Source organism: Mobula hypostoma, chromosome 28 (assembly GCF_963921235.1).
Source record: "Mobula hypostoma chromosome 28, sMobHyp1.1, whole genome shotgun sequence".
In the NCBI taxonomy this organism is placed as follows: domain Eukaryota; kingdom Metazoa; phylum Chordata; class Chondrichthyes; order Myliobatiformes; family Myliobatidae; genus Mobula; species Mobula hypostoma.
The window spans coordinates 36,268,047-36,288,085 of NC_086124.1; the positions used below are offsets into that span (position 1 = coordinate 36,268,047).

At 52.8% G+C, this 20,039-nt stretch overlaps 1 protein-coding gene across 2 annotated transcripts; it reads left to right on the forward strand.

Moving 5' to 3' along the window:
• The first annotated feature begins 4,686 nt into the window (after window positions 1-4,686).
• On the forward strand, window positions 4,687-16,439 carry LOC134339054 (uncharacterized). Of its 2 annotated transcripts, none has more exons than XM_063035333.1 (5): window positions 4,687-4,869; window positions 6,364-7,104; window positions 10,384-10,464; window positions 12,557-12,829; window positions 13,718-16,439. In XM_063035333.1, exons 2-5 carry the CDS (start codon window positions 6,381-6,383, stop codon window positions 13,846-13,848), a joined length of 1,209 nt encoding a protein of 402 aa, XP_062891403.1. In that variant the 5' UTR covers window positions 4,687-4,869; window positions 6,364-6,380; the 3' UTR covers window positions 13,849-16,439. The 2 variants fall into 2 exon arrangements, with proteins under 2 accessions (XP_062891403.1, XP_062891402.1); XM_063035332.1 differs by having other exon boundaries at window positions 10,384-10,719; window positions 13,718-16,437.
• Window positions 16,440-20,039: the final 3,600 nt, after the last annotated feature.

Sequence of the window (20,039 nt, forward strand, 5' to 3'; positions counted from 1 at the left end):
ATTCTGCACCTTCCGATCCTATATCACCTCTTTCTAATGATTTAATATCATTTCTTACCAATAAAGCCACGCCTCCCCCTCTGCCTACCTTCCTATCCTTCCGATACACCGTGTATCCTTGGACGTTCAGCTCCCAGAGACATGCATCCTTTAGCCAGGTCTCAGCGATGGCCACAATATCATACCTGCCAATCTGTAGCTGTACAACAAGATCATCCACCTTATTCCTTATGCTGCGTGCATTTAGGTATAACACCTTAAGACCAGTATTTGGTACTTTTCGCTTTGATTTCACTGCAACTTTATTGCACTGCAACTCATCCCAATGGCTACAAATCTGCCCCATCACCTGCCTGTCTTTCCTGACATCTTTACTGCTCACTATCTTAGATTTATTTCTGTTTTCCCCTTCCTCCGCTCTATCATTCCAGTTCCCATCCCCCTGCCAAATTAGTAAAACCCTCCCTAACAGCTCTATTAAACTTTCCCGCCAGGATATTGGTCCCCTTCGGGTTCAAGTGTAACCTGTCCTTTTTGAACAGGTCATACTTCCCCCAGGAGAGATCCCAATTATCCAAGAATCTGAAGCCCTGCCCCCTACACCAGTCTCTCAGCCACTCACTCATCTGCCTGATCCGACTATTCTTGCCCTCGATAGCACGTGGCACAGGTAGCAATCCTGAGATTACTACCCTGGAGGTCCTGATTCTCAGCTTCCTTCCTAACTCCTGGAAATCTCTCTTCAGGACCTCCTCCTTTGTCCTATCTATATCATTGGTACCAACATGTACCAAGACAACTGGCTGCTCACCCTCCCCCTTTAGAATATTCAGGACCCGATCCGAGACATCCCGTACCCTGGCACCTGGGAGGCAACACATCATGTGGGTATCTCTGTCAGGCTCACAGAATCTCCTGTCCGTTCCCCTGACTATGGAATCCCCTACGACTACCGCATTTCTCTTCTCCCTCCTTCTCTCCTGCAGAACAGCGCCAGGCTCAGTGCCAGAGACCCGGTCACCGTGGGTGTCCCCTGTCAGGTCATCCCCCTCAACAGCATCCAGAACAAGATATTTGTTGCTGAGGGGGACAGCCACAGGGGTGCTCTCCACTATCCGGGCATTTCCCTTCCCTCTCTTGACAGTGACCCAGTCTTCTGACCCCTGTAGCCTAGGGATGACTACCTCCCTGTAGCTCCCGTCTATCACCTCTTCACTTTCCCTGATCCCTAACATGGTCTCTGAGGAGCTGCATCTCGGTGCACCCGGCGCAGATGTGGCCATCAGGGAGGCTGGAGGTCTCCCAGGATTCCCACATCTGACACCCTGAACAAAGCACTAACCCTGCAGGCATGCTATCTAATTCTACAGGAATGAAACAGGAAAAATAAGTCTACTGACCCACTTACCTCGCCAAACAGATGTACTTTTTAAACGATTAGCCCGTACCATTAGCTGTGAGAGCCCTGCTGTTCCTGTCCGTCCGGGCCGATTCGCGAAGTGGGGGGGGGGAGAAAAAAAAGAGTTGGCGCTTCACTCTCGCCTCTTTCCGTTTACCACCGAAGCCCGTTGAAGCTAAAGCCCTACACTCTGTTCCCACTCACTCCGCTGCCTGCTCCGACAGCTGCCCGCTGTATAGGGTGGTCTCCTTTTTAAACTCTCCGTGCGGTCCTGTTGACGTCACGTGCCTGTGCAGTCTCGCCCTTCTTGCACTCGAAGAAGTTTTTTTTTAAACTGCCTTACTTCAGAATTCAGCTCCCGCGACGCTGTGTAGTCCCGATCCAAAAGATGGGCCGCATATCTCAGAAAGGACGTGTTGTCATTGGAGAGAGTCCAGAGGAGGTTCACAAGGATAATTGCAGGAATGAAGGGGTTAACACATGAGGAGTGTTTGGCAGCTTTGGGCCTGTACTCACTGGAATTTAGAAGAATGAGGGGGGGATCTCATTGAAACCTACCAAATGTTGAAAGGACTTGGTAGGGTGGATAGGATATGGAGAGGATGGTTCCTATGGAGGGGGTATCTAGAACTGGAGGGCACAGCCTCAAATTGAGGGGTGACCTTTTAAAACAAAGGTAAGGAGGAATTTTTTTTAGCCAGAGAGTAGTGAATCTGTGGAATGCTCTGCCACAGACTGAACTTGAGGCCCAAGTCCGTGGGTGTATTTAAAGCAGAAGGTGATTGTTCCCTGATTGGTCAGGGCATCAAAGGATATGGCAAGAAGGTAGAAAATGACATAGGTAGAAAAAGGGAAGAGGTCCTGAAGAGGGAATTCAGGGAGTTTGGTAGGAAGCTGAAAGGCAGGACCTCTAGGGTAGTAATCTCAGGATTGCTGCCTGTGCCACATGCTAGCGAGTGCAAGAATAGATCAGGCATAAGACTGGTGTAGGGGGGAGGGATTCAGATTCATAGAAACAGAAAACCTACAGCACAATACAGGCCCTTCAGCCCACTTTACAACCTACACAAAAAGGACGGGTTACTAGCAGGCAGATTTAGTAGAGCTGTTAGGGAGGGTTTAAACTAATTTGGCAGGGGGGTGGGAACCAGAGTGATAGGCTTTAGGAAGGGGGAAACAGAAATAAATCAAAGGTAGCATGCCACAGAAATTATAGAAAGAACAGGCAGGAGATGAAGCTTAATCACAGCCAGTGGCAGGAGTTACAGGGCAATAGAGACATGGTGCAGTTAAAACAGAAAGTAACAAATACTGGACTGAGAGTGCTGTACTTGAATGCACGAGGCATAAGGAATAAAATGGATGACCTTGAAATTCAGCTGCAGATTGGCAAGTATGACGTTGTGGCCATCTCTGAAACTTGGCTAAAGGATGGCTGCCATTGGGAGCTGAACGTCCAAGGATATACAGTGTATCAGAAAGATAGGTTAGTATGCAGAGGGGGTGGTGTGGCCCTGTGAATAAGAAATAATATTAAATTATTAGAAAGAGATGGCATAGGATTGGAAGGTGTAGAGTCTCTATGGCTTGAGTTAAGAAATGGCAAGGGTAAAAGAACCCTAATGGCAATTGTACACAGGTCTCCAGACAGCAGCCGGGATGTGGATTACAAATTACAGCAGGAGATAGAAAAGGCATATCAGAAAGGCAATGTCATGATAATCGGGGATTTTAACATGAAAACCAAGTGGGAAGGTGCTCAGTGAGCTTAATGGTCTGAGGGTGGATAAATCTCCTGGTCCTGATGGAATGCACCCTCAGTTCTGAAGGAAGTAGCTGGAGAGATTGCGGAGGCATTAATGATGATCTTTCAAGAATTGATAGATTCTGGCATTGTACCGGATGACTGGAAAATTGCAAATGTTACTCCGCTATTTAAGAACAGTGGGAGGCAGCAGAAAGGAAACTGTAGACCTGTTAGCCTGACATCAGTGGTTGGGAAGTTGTTGGAATCGATTGTTAGGGATGAGATTACAGAGTACCTGGAGGCACATGACAAGATAGGCCAAAGCCAGCAAGGTTTCCTGAAAGGAAAATCCTGCCTGACAAACTTACTGCAATTCTTTGAGGAAACTACAAGCAGGGTAGATAAAGGAGATGCAGTAGATGTTGTGTACTTGGATTTTCAGAAGGCCTTTGACAAGGTGCCACACATGAGGCTGCTTAGAAAGATAAGAGCCCATGGAATTACAGGAAAGTTACTAGCATGGGTGGAGCATTGGCTGGTCGGCAGAAAACAGAGAGTGGGAATAAAGGGATCCTATTCTGGCTGACTGCCGGGTACCAGTGGAGTTCCACAGGGGTCGGTGTTGGGACCGTTGCTTTTTACGATGTTATGTCAATGATTTGGACTATGGGATTAATGGATTTGTGGCTAAATTTGCTGATGATACAAAGATAGGTGGAGGAGCGGGTAGTGTTGAGGAAACAGAGAGCCTGCGGAGAGACTTAGATAGTTTAGGGGAATGGGCAAAGAAGTGGCAAATGAAATACAATGCTGGAAAGTGTGTGGTCATGCACTTTGGTGGAAGAAATAAATGGGCAGACTATTATTTAGATGGGAAGAGAATTCAAAATGCAGAGCAAAGGGACTTGGGAGTCCTCGTGCAGGATACCCAAAAGGTTAACCTCCAGGTTGAGTCAGTGGTGATGAAGGCGAATGCAATGTTAGCATTCATTTCCAGAGGTATAGAATAGAAGAGCAGGGTTGTGATGTTGAGGCTCTATAAGGCACTCGTGAGACCACACTTGGAGTATTGTATGCAGTTTTGGGCTCCTTATTTTAGAAAGGATATACTGACATTGACATTGATTCAGAGAAGATTCACGAGAAAGATTCCAGGAATGAAAGGGTTACCGTATGAGAAAGGTCCGGCAGCTCTTAGGTTGTGTTCCCTGGAGTTCAGGAGATTGGGGGCGGGGGGGGGGGATCTCATAGAAACATTCTGAATGTTAAAGTGGGGATGACTGGAAGAATTGGATCAGCCCATGATAGAATGGCGGAGCCGACTCGATGGGCCAATGGCCTACTTCCACTCCTTTGTCTTCTGGAAGAGGAGGGAGAGAGAGGAGGGACAGAGAGAAAGAGAGGTGTCTATGTGTCGGAAGGTGGATCTGAGCGGGAGGAGGGCGGGGGTAGGCGGTGGGTCGATCGGTGGCGAAATGACTGTCCTGGGATGGCGTGGCGGAGGTCCGTCGATCCGGACTCCCTCCTCGCCCCGCCCTCTTCCACTTCCACCTCCACCTCACCACCCACAAGTTCACAGGTCGGGGAGTGAGTGCCCGCACAGAAATGAAAGTGAAAGAGAAACGGGGGGAGAGAGAGAGAGAGAGAGAGAGAATGCGGGAGTGGGTGGTGAAGGTGCGGTGAAGATTGTGGGGTATCTCTCACTACACATACGCCGAACCAGGTAGGAGACCGTGACCGTCGGGGGGGAGGGGGGCGGAGATGTCCCCCACTGTGGGTGCAGTTGAAACTCTCAGACCCACCGCACGCAAACAAACCCTTCACCCCAGGCCGTCCCTTCCGACGTGGGGATGGAGCGCAGTCAGGATGTGGCCATCTCTTGTGTTGGTGCAAGGTTCCCCACACCCCGCGTTTGCCCGCCTGACCAGACCTGCCCGAGTGCCTTTTAAATGTTGTTAATGTACTCCCCCCGGCCCCTCGTTGCATCGACGGGCCACCATCTGGGTGAAAAAGTTTCCCCTCAGATCACTTTTAAATCTCCCCTCCCTTCCCCGCACCTTAAACCTCTGGTTCTTCATTGCCCAGCCCTGGGGAAAAAGACTATCTATGTCCCTTTGTAAGGTCTCCAAGGAATAAAGTCCCAACCTGCCCAACCTCTCTCCATAACTCAGTCCCTCCAGTCCCGGCAACATCTTCCGAAATCTCCTCCTAGCTCAACGGCATCTTTCCTACAGCAGGGCGACCAGGGCTGAACACAAGACGCCAAGTGCGGCCTCACCAACGTCGTGCGCGCCAAGACATCCCGAGGGGTTTGGAGGGCGATGTGTGCGGCGGAGGATGGGGACACCAGGATTCGGGAGCCACGCTCCCCGCTGTTCTGGTGCTGGGGGGGATGGGGGCACTCGGTTAGTCAGATGGGACTTCTGAGACTAACGTTCATTCTAACTCTTCTCTCCTCATCCTCCTCCCTCACCCCCTCCCCATCCTCCTCCCTCACCCCCTCCCCATCCTCCTCCCTCACCCCCTCCCCATCCTCCTCCCTCACCCCCTCCCCATCCTCCTCCCTCACCCCCTCCCCATCCTCCTCCCTCACCCCCTCCCCATCCTCCTCCCTCACCCCCTCCCCATCCTCCTCCCTCACCCCCTCCCCATCCTCCTCCCTCACCCCCTCCCCATCCTCCTCCCTCACCCCTTCCCTCACCCTCTCCCTCACCCCCTCTCCCTCACCCCCTCTCCCTCACCCTCTCTCTCCCTCACCCTTTCTCCCCATCCTCCTCCCTCACCCCTTCCCTCACCCCCTCTCTTACCCCCTCTCCCTCACCCCCTCCCTTACCCCCTCTCCCTCACCCCCTCCCTTATCCCCTCTCCCTCACCCCCTCCCTTACCCACTCTCCCTCACCCCCTCTCCCTCACCCCCTCTCTTCTCATCCTCCCACTATCCTCACTCGCCCCCTCTCACTCGCCCCCTCTCACTCACCCCCTCTCCCTCGCCCCCTCTCCCTCAACCCCTCTCCCTCACCCCTCCCTCAACCCCTCACCCCCTCTCCCCCCTTCGCTCCCCATCCTTCTCCCTCACCCCCTCCCTCTCCCCCTCTCTCTACCCTCCCTCACCCCCCTCTCCCCCCTCTCCCCATCCTTCTTCCCTCTCCCTCACCCCTCCATCCCCCTCTCCCCCAACTCCTGCCCCCCTCACTCTCCCCTGTTGCCCCCCCCTCAGGAAGAGCCCCTTGCCCCATGATGGGCTCCCAGGAGCAGCTGAAGATCGACGTGCTACTACTGCTGTTTCAGCAGCCAGCCGGCCTGCCTATCGCCAGCCTCCCATACCAGTTCCTGCTCTTCCATGGCCGCCAGCTTGACCTGCAGGCCCATGGCTACCCCTCACTCGATGCGTTGCTCACTGACATGTCCAGCATGGTGGAGTTGAGGAGCGTTGGCAGTGGTGGCGTGCCCTACAGCCTCAGGCTCCTGCTCCGTGTCCCAGGCCAGGTGGAGGAGCCCCACCGACCACAGGCCCTGGCTCCGGCCTCCAAGCAACCCCAGCCTTGGCTTCTCAGTGTCCCAGTAATCCAGCGGTGGCCCCGCTTTCCCCACTATGTCCCTGTCCAGCCTCTCCGCTGGGCCCCGCCAACCAGGAGGGCAGGTTCAGCTGCAGCTGCAGCTCCAGTGAGGCCATTAATGAAGCAGAAGGAGGAAGCAGGAAAACCCAGCAGCACAGATCACAGCCCTGTGGTTCCGGGCAAGGAGGCAGCCCCCATGGCCAATGGGGAGAGGGAGATTCCAATGACCTACAGCGAGGTACTGAAGTCAGGAGGGCTAGCTGGAGGCAGGAGCCTGGTAGGGTGCAAGCCCAAGATCAGGCCAGGGCTTCAGGCCTACAAAGCAGGTGATCCAGCAGCCCAAAGCCAAGACAGGAGTTCAGCCAGCAGGAGAGCAGAGGAGCAGAAGGTGTGCCCAAGAGGTATGTGATGGGACGGTGTGGAGGGAGATTCACTCTGTGTCTGACCCCGGGAGTGTGTGATGGGACGGTGTGGAGGGAGCTTCACTCTGTGTCTGACCCCGGGAGTGTGTGATGGGACGGTGTGGAGGGAGCTTCACTCTGTGTCTGACCCCGGGAGTGTGTGATGGGACGGTGTGGAGGGAGCTTCACTCTGTGTCTGACCCCGGGAGTGTGTGATGGGACGGTGTGGAGCGAGCTACACTCTGTGTCTAACCCCGGGAGAGTGTGATGGGACAGTGTGGAGGGAGCTTCACTCTGTGTCGGACCCTGGAAGTGTGTGATGGGACGGTGTGGAGGGAGATTCACTCTGTGTCTGACCCCGGGAGTGTGTGATGGGACGGTGTGGAGGGAGCTTCACTCTGTGTCTGACCCCGGGAGTGTGTGATGGGACGGTGTGGAGGGAGCTTCACTGTGTGTCTGACCCCGGGACTGTGTGATGGGACGGTGTGGAGGGAGCTTCACTCTGTGTCTGACCCCGGGAGTGTGTGATGGGACGGTGTGGAGGGAGCTTCACTCTGTGTCTGACCCCGGGAGTGTGTGATGGGACGGTGTGGAGGGAGCTTCACTCTGTGTCTGACCCCGGGAGTGTGTGATGGGACGGTGTGGAGGGAGCTTCACTCTGTGTCTGACCCCGGGAGTGTGTGATGGGACGGTGTGGAGGGAGCTTCACTCTGTGTCTGACCCCGGGAGAGTGTGGTGGGACGGTGTGGAGGGAGATTCACTCTGTGTCTGACCCCGGAAGTGTGTGATGGGGCGGTGTGGAGGGAGCTTCACTCTGTGTCTGACCCCGGGAGCGTGTGATGGGACGGTGCGGAGGGAGCTTCACTCTGTGTCTGACCCCGGGAGTGTGTGATGGGACGGTGTGGAGGGAGCTTCACTCTGTGTCTGACCCCGGGAGTGTGTGATGGGACGGTGTGGAGGGAGCTTCACTGTGTGTCTGACCCCGGGAGAGTGTGATGGGACAGTGTGGAGGGAGCTTCACTGTGTGTCTGACCCCGGGAGTGTGTGATGGGACGGTGTGGAGGGAGCTTCACTCTGTTTCTGACCCCGGGAGTGTGTGATGGGATGGTGTGGAGGGAGCTTCACTCTGTGTCTGACCCCCGAAGTGTGTGATGGGACGGTGTGGAGGGAGCTTCACTCTATTTCTGACCCCGGGAGTGTGTGATGGGACGGTGTGGAGGGAGCTTCACTCTGTGTCTGACCCCAGGAGTGTGTGATGGGACAGTGTGGAGGGAGCTTCACTGTGTGTCTGACCCCGGGAGTGTGTGATGGGATGTTGTGGAGGGAGAATCACTCTGTGTTTGACCCCGGGAGTGTGTGATGGGAAGGTGTGGAGGGAGAATCACTCTGTGTCTGACCCCGGGAGTGTGTGATGGGACCGTGTGAAGGGAGCTTCACTCTGTTTCTGACCCCGGGAGTGTGTGATGGGATGGTGTGGAGGGAGATTCACTCTGTGTCTGACTCCCGAAGTGTGTGATGGGACGGTGTGGAGGGAGCTTCACTCTGTGTCTGACCCTGGGAGTGTGTGATGGGACGGTGTGGAGGGAGATTCACTCTGTGTCTCACACCGGGAGTGTGTGATGGGACGGGGTGCAGGGAGCTTCACTCTCTGTCTGACCCCGGGAGTGTGTGATGGGATGGTGTGGAGGGAGATTCACTCTGTGTCTGACCTCGGGAGTGTGTGATGGGACCGTGTAGAGGGAGCTTCACTGTGTGTCTGACCCCGGGAGTGTGTGATGGGACGGTGTGGAGGGAGCTTCACTCTGTTTCTGACCCCGGGAGTGTGTGATGGGACGGTGTGGAGGGAGCTTCACTTTGTGTCTGACCCCAGGAGTGTGTGATCGGACGGTGTGGAGGGAGATTCACACTGTGTCTGACCCCGGGAGTGTGTGATGGGACAGTGTGGAGGGAGATTCACTCTGTGTCTGACCCCGGGAGTGTGTGATGGGACTGTGTGGAGGGAGTTTCACTCTGTGTCTGACCCCGGGAGTGCATGATGGGACGGTGTGGAGGGAGCTTCACTCTGTGTCTGACCCCGGGAGTGTGTGATGGGACTGTGTGGAGGGAGCTTCACTCTGTGTCTGACCCCGGGAGTGTGTGATGGGACAGTGTGGAGGGAGCTTCACTGTGTGTCTGACCCCAGGAGTGTGTGATGGGACAGTGTGGAGGGAGAATCACTCTGTGTCTGACCCCGGGAGTGTGTGATGGGACAGTGTGGCGGGAGCTTCACTCTGTGTCTGACCCCAGGAGTGTGTGATGGGACAGTGTGGAGGGAGCTTCACTCTGTGTCTGACCCCGGGAGTGTGTGATCGGACAGTGTGGAGGGAGCTTCACTCTGTGTCTGACCCCACGAGTGTGTGATGGGACTGTGTGGAGGGAGCTTCACTCTGTGTCTGACCCCGGGAGTGTGTGATGGGACGGTGTGGAGGGAGCTTCACTGTGTGTCTGACCCCGGGAGTGCGTGATGGAACAGTGTGGAGGGAGCTTCACTCTGTGTCTGACCCCGGGAGTGTGTGATGGGAAGGTGTGGAGGGAGAATCACTCTGTGTCTGACGCCGGGAGTGTGTGATGGGACCGTGTGGAGGGAGCTTCACTCTGTGTCTGACCCCGGGAGTGCGTGATGGAACAGTGTGGAGGGAGCTTCACTCTGTGTCTGACCCCGGGAGTGTGTGATGGGACGGTGTGGAGGGAGCTTCACTCTGTGTCTGACCCCGGGAGTGTGTGATCGGACAGTGTGGAGGGAGCTTCACTCTGTGTCTGACCCCACGAGTGTGTGATGGGACTGTGTGGAGGGAGCTTCACTCTGTGTCTGACCCCGGGAGTGTGTGATGGGACGGTGTGGAGGGAGCTTCACTGTGTGTCTGACCCCGGGAGTGCGTGATGGAACAGTGTGGAGGGAGCTTCACTCTGTGTCTGACCCCGGGAGTGTGTGATGGGAAGGTGTGGAGGGAGAATCACTCTGTGTCTGACGCCGGGAGTGTGTGATGGGACCGTGTGGAGGGAGCTTCACTCTGTGTCTGACCCCGGGAGTGTGTGATGGGATGGTGTGGAGGGAGCTTCACTCTGTGTCTGACCCCGGGAGTGTGTGATGGGACAGTGTGGAGGGAGCTTCACTCTGTGTCTGACCCTGGGAGTGTGTGATGGGACCGTGTGGAGGGAGATTCACTCTGTGTCTCACACCGGGAGTGTGTGATGGGACGGTGTGGAGGGAGCTTCACTCTGATCTCCTTTCTCCTGCAGGTTTGTTACCGGATTGTCCTGTTAAGGAATGGCTGTTATCAGTGCTGAAGACTCGGGGATACCGTGACGGCCTCTATACCCGTAAGCTGGCCAGTCTCTGCCTCAAACAGCAGTGCATGGAGCTCTCGGCTTTCCTTTCTGAGAATCGCTACGGCTCGCTTGACGAGCTGCTCTCCTGTGTCCCAGAGGTGGAGATGGTGCCGGGTTGCGTTCATCACGGTGACTATGTAATCCGTCTGCGGGCCGGTACCAAATTGGATGGGGGAGCTGACCCTGGTAGGGGGCCATCACTCACCAAGGATAGCCCCTCGGCCCATCTGCATCATGCTGAACCAGGTATCTTACCAAGCTGCTCCCTCTTGCCCTTGTTTGGACCGTATCCCTCAACAACTCACCCATGCACAGCTGCCCAAATACCTGCCTCGTTCACCTCATCATCAATTAATTTACAGACTAGATACACAGATGACATGAAGGTTGGTGGAGTTGTGGACGGTGTAGAAGGTTGTCGTGGGTTACAACGGGACATTGACAGGATGCAGAGCTGGGCTGAGAAATGGCAGGTGGAGTTCAACCCGGAAAAGTGTGAAGTAATTCAATTTGGAAGGTCAAATTTGAAGGCAGGATTCTTGGATCCCAGTGTGGAGGGATATAGGGAACTTGGGATCCTTGTCCATAGATCCTGCAAAGTTGCTGCACAAGTTGGTCGGGTGGTTTTGAAGGCGTATGGTGTGTTGGCTTTTATTACTCAAGGGATTGAATTCAAGAACCGTGAGGTAACGTAGCTCTATAAAACCCTGGTTAGATCTCACTTGGAGTGTTGTGTTCAGTTCTGGTCTCCTCGTTTTAGGATGTGGAGGGTGCAGAGGAGACTTACCAGGATGCTGCCTAGATTCGAGAGCATGTCTGATGAGGAAAGGTTTAGTGAGCTGGGGCTTTTCTCTCTGGGGTGAAGGAGGATGAGAGGTGACGATAGAGGTGTACAAGCTCGAGGTAGAGATCGAGTGGACAGCCAGGACGGAAATGGCAAATATGAGGGGGCATAATTTCATGGTGATTGGAGTAACGAATAGGGGGAGGAATATCGGAAGTAGGTGTTTTTTTGCGCAGAGTGGTGGGTGTGTGGGACACTCTGCCAGGGGTGGTGGTCGAGGCAGATACATTGGGGGGGTATTTAACAGACACTTAGGTAGGCACATGGATGATAGAAAAATGGAGGGCTATGGGGGAGGGAAGGAACCTTGGAATAGGTTCAGGGGCCAGCACAACATGATGGGCTGAATAGCCTGTATTGTGCTGTGCTGTCCAAAAGGTTTCTCAAATTTATTTAAATTGCACTGAATTATACTTTAAACTATTCAAAAGAGTATTCACGAGATTTTGAGATCCAATTCAACGGTGCGAAGAAGTAAACATTATCCAAATGTTTACAAAAATTAATTAAGGTACATTAAAAAAATTAAATGATTCAGACACTAATAAATATATATTCCCACTCATGTATAGGACCTGTCAGAATGACTTTTAGACATTGTATTGTAGCTGCCTTTCTCCTGGGGAGAAAGACTGTGATGTCCCCTACCTGCACCACTCGTGGTGTTACAGACATCCCTCAGGTCACCCTCAGCCCCCCTGTCGGGCAGAAGATACGAAAGCCTGAGAGCACGTCCCACCAGGCTCGAGGACAGCTTCTACCCCGCTGTTATCAGACTATTGAACGGTCCCCCAGTACGAGGACAGCTTCTACCCCGCTGTTATCAGACTATTGAACAATCCCCCAGTACGAGGACAGCTTCTACCCCGCTGTTATCAGACTATTGAACAATCCCCCAGTACGGGGACAGCTTCTACCCCGCTGTTATCAGACTATTGAACAATCCCCCAGTACGAGGACAGTTTCTACCCCGCTGTTATCAGACTATTGAACGATCCCCTAGTACGATAAGATGGACTCTTGACCTCACAATCTACCTCGTCGTGACCCTTGCAGCTTATTGTCTGCCTGCACTGCCCTTTCTCTGTAACTGTAACACTTTATTCTGCACTCTGTTGTTGTTTTCCCTTGTTCTACCTCAATGCACTGTGTAATGATCTGATCTGAATGAACTGTACATGACACAAGATTTTCACTCTCTCGGTACGTGTGATTCACCAGATCTCATTTCCTCTGCAGATTCCTCATTTCCACAGCCAGCTGCATCCCCAGAAGTCACTGAGAGCATCCCGGAGAGAGTGTCCCTGCTCCTGGCACGATACCCAGAGGGTCTCAGCACCTTCCAGCTGCGTCAGGCATACCGAGAGACCTATCAGCGGGGCCTGGCTGTGGAAGGGCATCCCAGCCTCAGCACCCTGCTGGCAGCCATGGGCAGTACTGTGTCTATCCGCGGTCTGGGGGTCCAGGCTCGCCTCTTCCCACGTGGAGCACCTGGATGCAGTATGCTTGCCGGTGAGTGAACGCATCACACCAGCCAACCCCCCCACCCCCACCTGTCTCAACATACCACACTGGGAGAGTTGTTCACGGTTTCCCTCTTAACGGCCCACACTGTCAGGTTATTTCATGGTTCCCTTCTTAATATACCACACTGGGAGGGACGTTCAGGGTTTTCCAGTTGATATACCTTGGGAGGGATGTTCGGGGTTTCCATCTCAATAAACACACTGGGAGGGACGTTCTGGGTTTTCCAGTTGATATACCTTGGGATTGATGTTTGGGGGTTCCTATCTTAATAACCACACCAGGAGGGGAGGGGCATTCTGTATTCCCATCTCAGTAACCACACTGGGGGTGCTGTTTAGGGTTTCTGTACTGCAATACCACACAGAGAGTAGTTTCCCCTGTGATATACCTCAGTAAGAGGCAACCCTCTCGAAATGTCTTGCTGAGAGTGGTTTCCCTCTCATTACGTTACACTGACAGCAGTGTTCAGGGTTCACTGGGCATTCTCTCAATCTACTGCAGTAAGAGGGCCGGTCAGTTTTGCCCTCCTCATAGAATGCACTGAGTGGTCTCCATTATGGTGAACCATACTTCTCAATATATCATTCTGGTATTGGTGTGCCACTCTGGGAGGTCCATTTGGGCTTCCCCCTATCAATTCACAACACTGAGAGTAGTGTGCATGGTTCTCCTCTCAATATCCAACACGCAGAGTTGTGTATAAGGTTCCCGTCTCAATGTACCACTCTGGGAGGATCATCTTTGATACATCACACGGAGCTTGGGCGTTATTCAGTGGGAGTGGGAGGGAGAGCAGACCCAACAGGCCAAGCACTCGGGTTCATCTCCGACACGAGCCTCACAGCTGCTGACCCTCTCTTTTGTTTCCCAAAGAGCCTGAGACCACTCCACGCCAGCGAGATGGTGATGGGAAGTCCATGGGGAACGGGCAATTGGCCGCAGAGCTGCCAGAGTGGACCGTCACCGAGACGGGATTCTATGCCTCGGTGGGCTTGTCCCCCTGACCATTGTGATCAGTCTTCCCCACTGCCAAGGGAGACAGACAACAGGAATATCCGGGTCATATAGAACAGAAGTTATGATGCACCAAGTGTTTTGAGTGACACTGTAGCCTATCGGTTAGCGTACTAGTACTTCAGCGACAGTGCGACAGTGACCTGGGTTTACTTCCTGCTGTTAGCTGAACGTGCTCCCTGTGACCACATGGCTTTTGTCTGGATGCTCTGCGTTTTTCCCACATTTCAAAGACGTAGACTAATTGGTCACATAGATTAATTCAGCTGTGTGGGCTTGTTACTGTGCTGTATCTCTAAATTTAAAAAAATTATCCAGTTAAAGTCATGTTAACAAGTGCTTTTTAATCTACCGACGTAATGGCCCGTTAAAATTTCTTCACACCTCGGTGCTAAATTCTGTCATGTTGTGATCACTCTTCTCCGAGGCTGGGTGATCATCGGATCATAGAGTCAGAGAGCAGGGCCTCCAAATGGAACCCAACATGTGCTTTGACGTTCAACGTCCTCCAGCTCTGCCTGTCCTTGTCCATTCAGAAGGATTCTTCATTGCTGTTTCCATAACAGTTTTGTTTTTTTTTTAGCCAGTTAGGGTTGTTAGCCCCGAGCTGAACTCTAAACCTGCAGGACTGGTGGACCACCTCATCTGCTCTTTGACCTGTTTGGCAAGCCCTGACTCCAGCCAGCAGAGCTCGCCGGGTCACTGAGGCACACAGGTCTCCAAATCACAACAAAGTCGTGGTCCTCTTGGAGGGTGCTGTTAATGCTAGAGCGTAACTCAATATTTATTAGGAAATGTAGAGGAGGCTTGATCCAAAATCATGATTTAGCAAAAAACAATAACTTTAATAAGCAACCACAAAATAACGAACTATGAGAGGGCACCAAACGAAAGAGAACAGAGACTAAACATAACAGGCAGCAAGGTGAACTTTAGGAAGGGAACTGAAGGCTGAAGCAACTAGTTGAGGCCAGCTGGCTGGATGAGTGAACGAAGACTGTGGAAGAGAACGGGGGTTAAATAGGCTGCCGGCGGTGAATCTCGAACGAGCGGCAGGTGAATCCTATTAGCTGGGTGGAGACTGAGAGGTGTCTGTATTTGCATTGTTAAGTTCCATCAAGTTATGATCGCCCTTCCCTTAAACTTGGGTTTTAACAAGGTTATTAGAGTCCGCACCTGCTCTGCGCAGCCGAGCAAATTTTCTGTAACCTCGCACCATCATGTCTGGTTAAAGTATAACTTCATGCTAAGTTCTTTCACATTGTGATCACTCTTCCTCCCCAAGGCCAGTTGATAACAAGATTATTGTGGAGCCACAGAACAGGGCCTTCGGAACTCCAAGTGGGACCAAATATGTGTTTTGTAATGTTGCAAATGAAAGTATTCTTAAAGTTAAGTTCTATCAGGTTATGACCAAGAGCAGATTATCATGTGGTCCCAGAGTTGTTCACTGTGGAGGTGGGCCCTTTGCCAAATCTGATGCCCATCAAAACCAATCCATGTGCCTGAATTTGGCCCATAGTCTAAACCTTTCATATCCCTGTACCTGTCCAAGTACCTTTCAAATGTTGTTAATGTACCAGCCTCAACCACTTCCTCTGGCAGCTCGTTCATAGACGAACCACCCTCTGGGTGAAAAAGTTGCCCCTGGAGTCCATATTAAATCCCCCCCCCCCCTCACCTGTTACCTTCAACCTCTGCCATCTGGTTCTTGATTGCCCAACCCTGGGGAGAAAGTCTGTGTACATTCACCCTGTCTGTGCCCCTCATGATTTTAAACACCTCTGTGAGGTCACCCCTCAGTCACCTACACTCCAAGGAAAAAGGCCAAACCAGCCCACCCACTCTGTCCATATCTCCCAGCAACATCCTCGTAAGTCTCCTCTACACTCTTTCCCTTCCACTGTGGGTAGTCCCACCCCAGTCCAGATATTGGTACAGACAGTCTTCACTGAATTTGGGATCACTGGGAGACCTTGAATGACTCTAGCATGCTGGTAGAGTGGCTGAGATATATTGGGGGCATTTCTGGGGTCTGTGCATGTTGATGGGGTGGTTAAGAAGGTGTATAGTGTGTTGGCTTTCATTAATCGGGGGACTGAGTTTAAGAGCCACAAGGTAATGTTGCAGCTCTGTAAATCTCTGATTAGACCAGACTCGGAGTGTTGTGTTCAGTTCTGGTTGCCTCATTACAGGAAGGATGTGGGAGCTTTGGAGAGGGTGCAGAGGAGATTTACCAGGATTAGAGAGCATGTCCTATGAGAAAAGGTTGAACAAGCCAGGGCTGTACTCTTTGGAGCAGAGGGGAATAAGAGGTGACTTGATGGAGGTGTACAAGATGATAAGAGGCATAGATTGAGTGGACAGCCAAAGACTTTATCCCAGGGCAAAACAGCCAATGCAGGAGGGCATAATTTTAAGGTGATTAGAGGAAAATACAGGGGGATGTTAGAGGTAGTTTTTTTTTTTACACAGAGTGGTGAGTGTGCGGAACTCGCTGCCTGGGGTGGTGGTCGGGGCGGAACCCGCTGCCTGGGGTGGTGGTCGGGGAACTCGCTGCCTGGGGTGGTGGTCGGGCGGAGCCTGGGTGGTGGTCGGGGAGCTCGCTGCCTGGGGTGGTGGTCGGGGAACTCGCTGCCTGGGGTGGTCGGGGCAGAACTCGCTGCCTGGGGTGGTGGTTGGGGAACCCATTGCCTGGGGTGGTGGTCGGGGTGGAGCCTGGGGTGGTGGTCGGGGCAGAACTCGCTGCCTGGGGTGGTGGTCGGGGCAGAACTCGCTGCCTGGGGTGGTGGTCGGGGCAGAACCCGCTGCCTGGGGTGGTGGTCGGGGAACTCGCTGCCTGGGGTGGTGGTTGGGGAACCCGTTGCCTGGGGTGGTGGTCGGGGCGGAGCCTGGGGTGGTGGTCGGGGAACTCGCTGCCTGGGGTGGTGGTTGGGGAACCCGTTACCTGGGGTGGTGGTCGGGGCGGAGCCTGGGGTGGTGGTCGGGGAACTCGCTGCCTTGGGTGGTGGTTGGGGAACCCGTTGCCTGGGGTGGTGGTCGAGGCGGAACTCGCTGCCTGGGGTGGTGGTCGGGGAACCCGTTACCTGGGGTGGTGGTCGGGGCGGAGCCTGGGGTGGTGGTCGGGGAACTCGCTGCCTTGGGTGGTGGTTGGGGAACCCGTTGCCTGGGGTGGTGGTCGAGGCGGAACTCGCTGCCTGGGGTAGTGGTTGGGGCAGAACTCGCTGCCTGGGGTGGTGGTCGGGGAACTCGCTGCCTGGGGTGGTGGTCGGGGAACTCGCTGCCTGGGGTGGTGGTCGGGGCGGAACCCGCTGCCTGGGGTGGTGGTCGGGGCGGAACCCGCTGCCTGGGGTGGTGGTCAGGGAACTCGCTGCCTGGAGTGGTGGTCGGGGAACTCGCTGCCTGGGGTGGTGGTTGGGGAACTCATTGCCTGGGGTGGTGGTTGGGGAACTCATAGCCTGGGGTGGTGGTCGGGGCGGAACTCGCTGCCTGGGGTGGTCGTTGGGGCAGAACTCGCTGCCTGGGGTGGTGGTCGGGGAACTCGCTGCCTGGGGTGGTGGTTGGGGAACTCATTGTCTGGGGTGGTGGTTGGGGCGGAACTCGCTGCCTGGGGTGGTGGTCGGGGCAGAACTCGCTGCCTGGGGTGGTGGTCGGGGAACTCATTGCCTGGGGTGGTGGTCGGGGAACTCGCTGCCTGGGGTGGTGGTCGGGGCAGGTACATTAGGGACATTTAAGAGACTCTTAGGCACACAGATGATGGAAAATCATGGAGGGTTATGTAGGAGGGATGGGTTAGATTGATCTTGGAGTAGGTTAAACATCTCTACAGCAACACACACAGAGTGCTGGAGAACTCCGCAGATTCAGTAGCATTTATTAAAAAGAGTAAACAGTTGGCATTTCGGGCCAACACTCTTCTTCAGGATTGTGGGGGGGTGGGGGAGCAGGTGGGTGGAAAAGTTCAAGGGTTGGAGAAGAGAGAATCTGATAGAGGAGAATGGACAATAGGAGAAATGGAAAGGAGAGGGGACCCAGGGGAGAACAGGTGAAAGGTCAGAGTGGGGAATAGAAGGGTGGGAGTTTCGTTCACTGGAAGGAGAAATCGATGTTCATGCCATCAGGTTGGAGGTGACCCAGTTGGAATATAAGGTGTTGCTCCTCCACCCTGAGCGTGTATCCACATGTTAGAACGGTAATGGGAATTAAAATATCTGGCCACTGGGAAGTTATCTTACTGTGACCCCTCTCAGGCTTCAGTGCCCAACCAGGTCATCTCTGTTTCTTGGTGAGATGGAGATGGATATCAGTAACAAATAGGTGATCAATCCAGTCCTGATGAAGGATCTCAGCCCGAGCCATTGACTGTTGATTCATCTCCATTGATCCTGCCTGACCTGCCAGGTTCCTCCAGCATTGTGGGATCCCATATTGGCACTACAGGTTCCCACCGACCACAATTCCCATCTGCCCACGTTAAACTTTTCCTAACCATACACCTGTCCAAATAACAATGCACCAACCTCAACCACTTCCCCAGCAGCTCCTTCCATAGTCAAACCACCCCCGGGTGAAAAAGTTGCCCTTTGGGTCCCTATTAAATCTCTCTCATCTCTCCCTTAAATGTGTGCCCACTGGTTCTTGATTGCCCAACCCTGGGGAAAAAGAGGGCATTTAACTCTTTATGAGGACGGGGATTATTTTTAATTAAACTTTTTTGTTGGTGTTTCAGATGAGTTCAAATCAAAGTGAAAATAAATTAGTTGAAAAGAATATCTGGAATAATATGAATATGGTTAAGTACCTTCAAGGACAAGGGACTCTGGAAACTTCCATTGCAATTGTGTGATGAGATTGATTGTTAACTAGCTGCCATTGCTGGTTAATTACTACAGACTAGTGAAACCAGGCGAGGGATGAGAGAAAGTTAATACTGGTAGTAATGTTTACATCAACAGAGATATACACACACACATTTTTATTGTGTAGATTGTCACATGGCAGTAACTCAACGCATACAAGCATGTAGACATGGTCAAGAGGTTCAGTTGTTCAGACCAAACCAGAATGGGGAAGAAATCTGAAGTGACTTTGACCATGGAATGATTGTTGGTGCCAGACGGGGTGATTTGAGTATCTCAGAAACTGCCGATCTCCTGGGATTTTTACACACAACAGTCTCTAGAGTTTACAGAGAATGGTGAGAAACAAAAAAAAAATCCAGTGTCCTGCATTTTTGTGGGTGAAAGTGCCTTGTGTATGAGAGCGGTCAGAGGAGAATGGCCAGACTGGTCCAAGCTGACAGGAACTCAAATAACCTCACGTTACAACAGTGGTGTGCAGAAGGGCTTCTCTGAACATGTCTAACGTCGAAGTGGATGGGTGACAGCAGCAGAAGGCCCCACCAGGTTCCACTCCTGTACCTAAAAAAAAATCGCTATGTATTCATAAAACATAAATACAGAAAGAAAACAAAAGATTAAAAGCGGTTAAAAACAAAATAATCCTTATCATCTGTTTAATGAGCTGATTGTAGAATTCTGGAGGGAACCACAAACCCGACAAACCCCTTCATGCAGAGATATATCCTCCCTCCCTCCCTCCCTCCCTCTCTCCCTCTCTCCCTCCCTCCCTCCCCCTCTCCCTTTCTTTCTCTCTCCCACCCTTCGTCAACTCCCCCCACTCCATGTCTCTTTCACTCTAACTCTTAGCACGAGTTGTGACCAAGCCGAGGAGAAGATTCCCCATCTCCTACCCTTGCACAAAGAGGGTGTCCCTTTTTAATACCATTGCACACCCATCTTTATCTCCCAGGACATTCAGCGCAGACACACACAATTTAGAAACAGAGAGCAGGTGTGTAAAGAGGAAAACATTCTTCACCGCTATCTAATCTCAATAATGTACGTTGAACGAGACAAAACATTGGCGAATAAGGAGAGAAACGTCCTTCAAAATTGCTTTTATTTCAGTACGTATCTCCAAGGAATCAAATTCAACTCATTCCTTACAGTGGGATTAGTTTGGAGTCTGACACACGGTTGTGGGGAGAGAGTGGGACAATGGGATTACTATGGGGTCTGACACGGTTGTGGGGAGAGAGTGGGACAGTGGGATTAGTTTGGGGTCTGACACACGGTCGTGGGGAGAGAATGGGACAGTGGGATTAGTCGGGGTCTGACAC

Bases quoted from the DNA above. Each gene is read 5' to 3' on its own strand.
- LOC134339054 (XM_063035332.1), top strand. From the start codon at position 6,381: ATGATGGGCTCCCAGGAGCAGCTGAAGATCGACGTGCTACTACTGCTG. The intron at 7,105-10,383 runs GTATGTGATGGG...TTTCTCCTGCAG, and splicing joins GCAGAAGGTGTGCCCAAGAG to GTTTGTTACCGGATTGTCCT. The intron at 10,720-12,556 runs GTATCTTACCAA...TTTCCTCTGCAG, and splicing joins TCTGCATCATGCTGAACCAG to ATTCCTCATTTCCACAGCCA.